The sequence below is a fragment of the Pelodiscus sinensis genome, chromosome 25, assembly GCF_049634645.1.
Source record: "Pelodiscus sinensis isolate JC-2024 chromosome 25, ASM4963464v1, whole genome shotgun sequence".
NCBI classification, from domain to species: Eukaryota; Metazoa; Chordata; order Testudines; family Trionychidae; genus Pelodiscus; species Pelodiscus sinensis.
The window spans coordinates 13,806,873-13,815,010 of NC_134735.1; the positions used below are offsets into that span (position 1 = coordinate 13,806,873).

Below are 8,138 nucleotides of genomic sequence, written 5' to 3' on the forward strand. Positions count from 1 at the left end.
TTCCCCATCCCCCAAAATCCAGGAAGACAGGGAGGCAGATTACCTTTTTAACATTTTCCTCCTCCTCCTGGCGTTTCTCATAGTGTGAGAAGTCATCAAAGATGGAGGTGGTGTGCTTATAGGTGGCAATGATTTTCAACACCTGCTTAGCCTTTTCCAGAGGCACTTCCTGAGTGTCCCTGGAGTTGGTCACTGGTTTATTCTCGTTGTTCTCTAGGCGGATGTGTCGCAGCTGGCTGTTGGGAACGTCCTTCACAAAAATCCACCTGACATCAAAACGTCCCTTCCATTTGTCCTGGGACCACACACCTGCACACGTGTTGTAGTCCACAGCAGACTTCATTTCTGCCACTCCGCAGAAGTGACCACTGCCATTGACACTGAACAGTAAGTAAACGGGGCCTTTCCCGTTCATGGAGCGATAAGCAGCATCCAGTCTCTTGTTGCCATGCTCTGTACTGCACCAGATGTTATATTTAATGGAACGGTGGATATCGTCCTCAGAGTAACTCTTAATGATGAAAACTCGGCCATGTTTTGGGTTCCAGTCAAAATCCTTGGGGTTGTAGTTGTTGATGGATCTCAACTTCTCCAACACTGGGTGCGGTTCCGAAGGAGTGGAACCAGAATTGGCTTGAGACTGTCCCACTCCATTACCATCCACTCCATTTTGGCCAAACCCACTGCCACGGTTACGAGGTGCAACCCAGCGAGTGGGCTGAGCTGCCTGTTGCTGCACCGGAAGTTGGGCTGGTTGTGGTGGTGGTGGGGGCAGGGGCTGCGGCTGTTGGCCAGGTGAAGCCTGGGCCACAGGTGGGCTATTATTGATCTGCTGACCCACTGGCTGAGGGGACACTTGGGGGGGCTGCTGACCAATATTCTGAACCAAAGCCTGGGAATGCGCTTTTGCCACTGGCCCTTTGTTATCCCAAGTTCCAATATCCATGTTATGTTTTATCGGAGGTGGTGGAAGACTTGAACCTGCAATACCATTCTTGGTCTTCAGCTTAGGCTGCTGCTTTGCAGGTTTGCTAGCAATATCAGCCCAGGATGTTGGTTTTGGAGGAGCAATGGTAGCAGGAGGCAAACTGTTAGATGCCACAATATTACTGGTAATGGAACCACTCCCAACAGCAGAACCAACAACTTTTGGGACATTGCTTGCAACATCTGTGCTCCCCAACTTCAATGCTGCCATCCCTTGGTCTATGGTATTCATACCAGGAGCCTTATTCAGAGTCTCATTGGCAAAAGCAGACTGTCCATCAATCATGGCTCCACCCAGGGAGCTTGGTGCATAAGCATAATTGCTACTATATCCAGAGCTTTGAGTGGACTGTCCCTGAGAACTGTTATTTCCCCAAGCAGAAAAGTCAATTCCACTCGGAAAGAAGTTAAAGCCATGCTGCCCAAGAAACGGAGTGCTGCTCAGGGCCCCTGGCTGCCCAAACATTGCATCTGGGAGGAAGTGAGGCTCTCCATTGCTGAGCTGTCCATACGATGTTAAATAGGGCATGGGTGGATCACCCCCTGTAGACCAGGCAGCTTCGCCTAACGAGTAGGAAAATCCAATGGATGGACTGTAGTAACTTGGCAAGTAGGAGTCAGACATTGCAGTGTAAGCGTTATTCTGCAAGACAAAAATAAGCACTGAACAATTAGAATAAGCAGAACAAAACAAGGAGCTTCAAATAAAATCCCTTCTATTCTCATGCCCCACCCCTCTACTTCAGCCATTCAAACATATTCAAAGCCATCAGTAAATAGGATTCATGGCTTTCAAATGTATCTTCAGTCAAACACGTATTAAAACCTGTTTCACTGACAGAAAGACTAAATAAGATTTAAGACAATTCATTCCAAAGCGTAGAAGCTTTTTTTTTTTTTTTTTTTTTTTTAGATTCACCATATGGAATGGGTACCAATTTTACAATATGAACAAAATGCTCTGGAGCTGTTCAACAGTTTATCTAGAGCACAAAGAATAGTGTCAGAATACCTGCCTGCTACAGTGGGTTTTAAGAGTTTGGGAGTTTTGGGGAGCCTATTATCAGTAAGGTTGACATGTTTTTGGGGTGGGGGTACCAGAGAGGGGCAAGGAAAGAAAGGGATGTGCAGGGAAAAGAGGCATTATTAAAATGACATAAAACTCCATTAAACAGTTTTATTAAAGGCCACATTTTTCCTGATATAAAATTCTCATAAATTGATTATCCATAACAAGCACCTTTGGAGAAATGTAAGTGCACAAAAATAATCCTGAGAATTTTAGAACTAACATGGCATTTAGAGCATCATCCTCAAAATGCAAACTATTCTGAAGCTTCAGCAACCTGTTACGAATTAGTGATAAATTAAAACATGAAAGCTTTTCTAAAGGGGCCTTTCCAGCACTGCTACAGACGCAACAGGTCTCTTCCACACCAGAAGTGACTTTTCTACTCTATACGTTAACATCTGCAGAACCCCTATATTACTACCACCAATGTCTAATTCTACAACTGGGAAACGTAACAGACATCACAAAGACTTGCTTGCTGGCATTTCATCTTTAAAACCATTCACCCAAGGAGTTCTTGCAGTAACACTAATAGGTTTTTATCACCAAGCAGTTTGAACCCGTATGCACAGAGTCCTTAATGCTACATTGACAGTTGTCTGCACTGGATTGCCATGGAAAGATTAAAGCCAGGGTCAGTTCCCATTGAAAAACTTGGCTTACATTAGGCACCAATCGTTTTCACTGAATCAGTCCTGTGCGCGCCAAGAGCACTCCTGAAGGACTTCATGCCATATACGCATCAAAATCTATGTAGGCTCAGGATGGCTCTGGCATTCTAAAGAAATAGCAGATCTGTCTCTCTTTGATTGAAGTGAAGGCAGGCTGTCTAGATTCCAAATTAAAACAGGTCATATTTGGCCTGAAACTTATCTAAAATTAATAGAAAATAAAATAGAAAATTGTAAAGATTCCAATGGAACCACGTTCTGGGTGGGTTTTTTTTTTAAACTCTCCTGAAGTTCGTCACCCAAACAAACATCACAGTGCTACTGCTTGAAAACTGAAAATAAACTGGATTAGTCTATTTTCATTTTCCCAGCTGAGAAGAATGGAAAAATAAATTAGTAGTACAATAGAAGTGAATTCAGAGATTCCAGGACAAGAAGAGACCATCATGATCATCTAGTCTGGCCTCCTAGATAACATGAGCCATAGAACTTCCCCAAAATAATTACTGGAGCAAATCCTTTTGAAAAACAACCAACTGTGATTTTAAAAAGGTCAGTGATGGAAAATCCACCATGACTATTCATTTATGCTGCTCCAATGTTTAATTACCCTCACTGCTAAAAATGTATTGCTAACATCAAGCCTGAATTTGTCTAGTTTCAACTTTCAGCTACTGGATCATTCTATATTTCTTAGCTAAACTGAGATTCTTATAAACAAACAAACCAAGTCACCCCTAAACCATATTCTCTTTAAGCTAAACAGATTGAGCTGCTTGAGTCTATCAGTCAGTATGTTCGGATGTATAATTGCAACAATTTAAGAGCTCCATCCTGCTAACCCTAACTCAGTCAATAGTCTTTAAGTTGATGGGACTATTTATGTCAGAGGTGGGCACTCTTTTTTGGGTTGCTGGCCACTGACGCACAGAAAAAAATCAGCCAGGGGCCACACAAGTGAGAAGTTTAAAAAAAAACCCTGACTGATGTAGCCTCCATCTGAGAAGGAGAAAGACACTCCCCACATTCCTCTCCCACAACAGAGCCTAAGGGGAGCAAGGGGGAAAAACAGCCTAGTAGATTTTGTGCAATCCAGCCCTGTGGTGGGGCAGCTAGAATGGCAGTGTGGGCTTCCCAATGTTGGGGTCCCCTGAGCCTCAGGGGCTGGATCCAGGAAAGCCAGGGGTCACATCCAGCTTCTGGGCCCAAGGTTCTCCATGCCTGATTTATATGACGAGATGTTACAGAATTGGGCCCTACAGTGTAATGTAAATAAGCATTTAAGATTTCAGCTAAAAATGATACAAACCTCCTTTTGAAGGATAGAAAACTTACTCACAAGCAGATTAAAATTCCCAGAAAAAAGTTTTCTCCTTAAATATATAACAGAGACAAGGAAGGGCTGGACTATGACAGACTGACACATCATCTAAATCTGTGAGATATAAAAGCTATATTTGTGCAATAAATTGATGAACATAATTTAAAATAAGGATTAAAACAGTAAATTCAAAAATATATTTATGTTCAGTGGTGAAATTATAGGAATGTGCATACTGCTATGAAACAGGAAGTCCCATGCTTTTCTCTCTCAAACTTCAGTGATAAGAGTGTCACTGATTAATATGCAAATAGAACTCCACCAGCATTCAATTCTCCTAGATGACTAATGCTTTTTGAAAAGTCCCCCCAACTCACTCTTCCTCTGCATCCCTCTCCTCAGGGATTAGAGTTCTAAAGCCTTTTCTAGTGTTTAAGACTCACTTACTGTACATTTGAGCTTTGGAATACAAAGCAACCTAGTCACATTTAAGGCGATTCAGTGGGTTGCCAAATTAGTTAATAGCGGCTCCTAAAATGGCATTGCCCACTTGTTCCTGAATTTAAAAGTAGGCACCTGTCTCATCTGGTTATCTAATATGTATGCATATTAGCTGGAATGCAGTTTCAAAATGCAGCCACTCCTCATTATTTGTATTTTTATAGCATCTAGGAGTCCTACTCTTAATCCATTAACTGTGTTTGCAAACAATTTAATTTCTTAGTGTCTTGTATACCATTTCCTTTCTCATCTTCCAATAAGGAACCATCACTGACAAATCTGTTCCATTTGCTCAGGGGCACCACAGCCAACTGCTTTGTGCTGATTTCTCATCTTATTATATGAACTCACAAAATATGGACAAGAGCAAATAAATTATACAACATTGAAAAGTGAAAAGAGTGACTATTCACAAAGCACATCAAATAAATGAAAAAGATACTGCTTCTCCAAACTGTCAGATAATAGTAAATTTAGCAGTTTAGTTTGCAAATAATTTGACACCGAAGTGTGATTTGTAAATGGAAAGTGTCTAAATATTCAACCCCTCTCCCTCAGAATTGGTGGTATCAACTTCTATGACAACACAAGGTGCCATCAAATGCATTAGGCAAGACACACAGCTATCTTTAGCTAGGACTCTGAGAAACACCATCTACACAGATTCAAAACTAGGCTCGCATGTTTCCAGGGAGCTCAATTCCTAAATGACCTTACCAGCCAGGTAGGATGCTAATGATAGGATAGCACAGTTCACTATAAATTGGGGACTAATTAAAACAAAAAAGGAGACATTAGAAACTGTCATACTTGTTGCATATTTAGAATTCGCACCACAAAAGGTAATGAAATGGGTATCACTGTTTGAAAAAAACTATAAAAATGTGGCTGACAAAACTAAAACTGAGAAATGCAACTTACTGGCTTTATTAGACTTATATCTGGACTCTTTCAGAAAAAAATAAGTTAACTGAGATTAACTGAAAAAAATCATTGATGCAACTTAACTATCCTCCCATAACAAACCTACTCCATGCAGTATTCCTTCATCTTTTATATATGTCACACACTTCTCCTTTAACAGAACAGTATAACTTATCTTCATAAGTAGTGAGTAATGAAAATAGAGAAACATGGTGAAGTCTCTGGTAATGACAGCTTCAAACTTTACAGCTCAGTTTTGACATAAAATGGAAGTTTCATTTGCTTGTGCCTTCTCAGTTAACCAATACCATTCTGGTTTTTGTAAAAAAACAGAACAAAAAACTAACTTGACTTTTCCAGTTTGCTTGGTAAACAGAGATAAGAACACCAATATCCTCTCCGAAAGACAAGCCTCTAGAGCATTACCACAGTTTACTGAGTATATTATATGGCCATGCAAAATCTCATCATACTATATATAATCAACTAAAAATGAGTAAGTAAGTGCCATGTTTTAGAGTGCAACTGAAAAATCAAAAATGATCACAAGATTAATTAATTCATTTTACTACTTCTAACTTCATCAGAAGCATCTTTTATGATCAGTATAAACACTTTAGGGGTCAAATTCTGTCCACACAGTTGCATCAGTGCAACCCAAATAAGTTGCAAAAGTGTTAAGGAGCTTATGTTTTTGTTCCTTAACTCCAAGGCATTTTTAATTATTGTTAAATTAAATATTTTTATTTAAATGTAAGGACTGCTATAGTTAATATATTTTAACAATAATTACCACAATGTTTTCTACTCTTGTTAATGCTTATTTACTGACAAAAGCCAATATGGTTTTAGCAGCCATAATAAGCTAGCAAATGTCAAACCCAATCCATGGTGTAGAGAAGTCAACTAAAACATCAAAGAAAAGCTTAAAAAAAGCATTAGTCTGTGGCAGAAAATTATGTAATTGCTTGGCACACTCTAACCCTTAAGTAAAGAAATAAGATTTCTAGTACTCACCGGCCTGGCCTGAGGGCTCAAATAGGGTTCAAAGTCATCATCATTTAATCCATCCTTCTGGTGCACAGATCCATTTTGCACTAAGAACAAAATTCATAACTTTAGAAAGACAGCCACAACTCAAAGCAGTACCCTTATTAACCTAAACGTGTTCAGTGATATAGAAAAACCTACATTATAATAAAAAGTCTCACTAAGTCAGAACATTGCCAGCTCTTCCCCATTAATGATGACACGAATGATGAAGGTCTCCCACCCTATCAGCAGGGCCCTCTAAAGGAAATTTCTTCCGACTCCAATGGAGCCTAATTTAAGTTCACTGAATTACTTCTGCTGCACAGCTTCCCAGGCATCTGCCTCCAGGCCACGCCAGCATATACACTCACCTGGAGGCGACTCAGGAGAGGGGCCGTTCCTAAAGCAACACACCCTGATGCTGGGCTCCCAAGAGCCTCGCATTTCTCACTCAACTCTTACTTCCATTCTGAGCCTTTTAAATAAAAATCCCCTTTTCCCCCCTGCTCCAAGGAACCCCTTAAGCTCCTCACTCCGCCCTGCAAAATCCTGCCCCCCCCCCCCCGAGGGGCCACCATAGCAGCCCTAGACATGCCCCCAGGCTCCCTGGCCGCGGCCTCCACTCCGACCCGCCGCCCGCCCGGGATCCCCGGTCCCCAGCGCCCGCCCCCCGCCGGCTCTCACCTTTGTTGCCTTGGCCCTTGGGTCTCTGGAGCGGCGGCAGCAGGCGGCGCGGCGGGACATGGAAGAGAGAGGAGGGGGCAGCGGTGAGTCGGGGCAGAGGCGCCGGGCGCGGCGGAGCTCGGGGAGCTCCCGGCCCTGGCGGCGGCGCGGCCGGGCCTGGCGGGCAGGGGAGGCCCAGGCGGAGCCGACCCCGGCGCGGCCTGGCCGCGGCCTCCCCGCCCTCGCGCAGTAGGCCCGGCAGAGCCGCAGGGCCGGGGGGAGCCAGCGCCGCCCCTGCGGGGCCAGGCCCGAAGCCGGGGCCTTGCGCGGCTCCCGGCGAGAGGAGGCCGGGGCGCGGCGGCGCGGGGGCCTGTACCTGCTCCAGGAGGCTGCTGGCCGACATGGCTCCGATCGGGCTCCGGGCGGGCGGCGGCGGCGGCGGCTTTGTCCGGGGAGCGGGGCGCAGGCACCGCGCGGCTCGGCTTCCTGGCGGACTCTGCGGCTGCCTGCTCGAGCGACGCTCTAGCCAGCTCCTCGCCCCTTCCGCCCGCCTCTATGGCTGAGGCCGCCTGCCTCGCGCCGACACCGTGCGGGCGTCACGCGGGGCAGCGCGCGCGCCACTCCAAGGCACAATGGCGAGAGAGGAGGGAGCGCGGCGCATGACGGGCTGATGGAGGACCTAGGGGCGCTGAGCGCGCCCCCTGCCGGACGTGCTTTGATAGTGAGGGTGAAAGGGGGAATTCACTCGGGAGTCGTCTGTGGCTGGGAGCTCTTAAAGGGGCAGCGTCCCATTTATTGAGAGCCAGGTTCCAATTAAAAGCCCTCGTGATAATTACATTTAAGCAATTAAACCTGTTTTATCTTTGAATAAAAAATAATTTGCACTCTTAGTAAAAGCATTGAATGCAGCATTATTGTCGCCTTCCTGGTCCCAGGAGAAGGTGGGTGAGGTAATATCCTTTATTGG

At 44.4% G+C, this 8,138-nt stretch overlaps 1 protein-coding gene across 2 annotated transcripts in view; it reads right to left on the reverse strand.

Moving 5' to 3' along the window:
* Positions 1–7,881, reverse strand: part of YTHDF2 (YTH N6-methyladenosine RNA binding protein F2) — a 31,084-nt gene extending 23,203 nt beyond the window's left edge. The window contains exons 1-4 of one of the 2 annotated variants that reach the window (XM_075908849.1): positions 7,548–7,874; positions 7,193–7,217; positions 6,494–6,573; positions 44–1,630 (exon numbers count right to left, since the gene is read on the reverse strand). In XM_075908849.1, the coding sequence (XP_075764964.1) occupies positions 44–1,630; positions 6,494–6,573; positions 7,193–7,217; positions 7,548–7,574 (1,719 nt within the window). In that variant the 5' untranslated portion in view covers positions 7,575–7,874. Of the gene's footprint in view, positions 1–43; positions 1,631–6,493; positions 6,574–7,192; positions 7,218–7,547 lie in introns of both variants that reach the window. The other variant, XM_075908850.1, reaches the window with a different exon arrangement.
* Between the last annotated feature and the right edge of the window lie 257 nt (positions 7,882–8,138).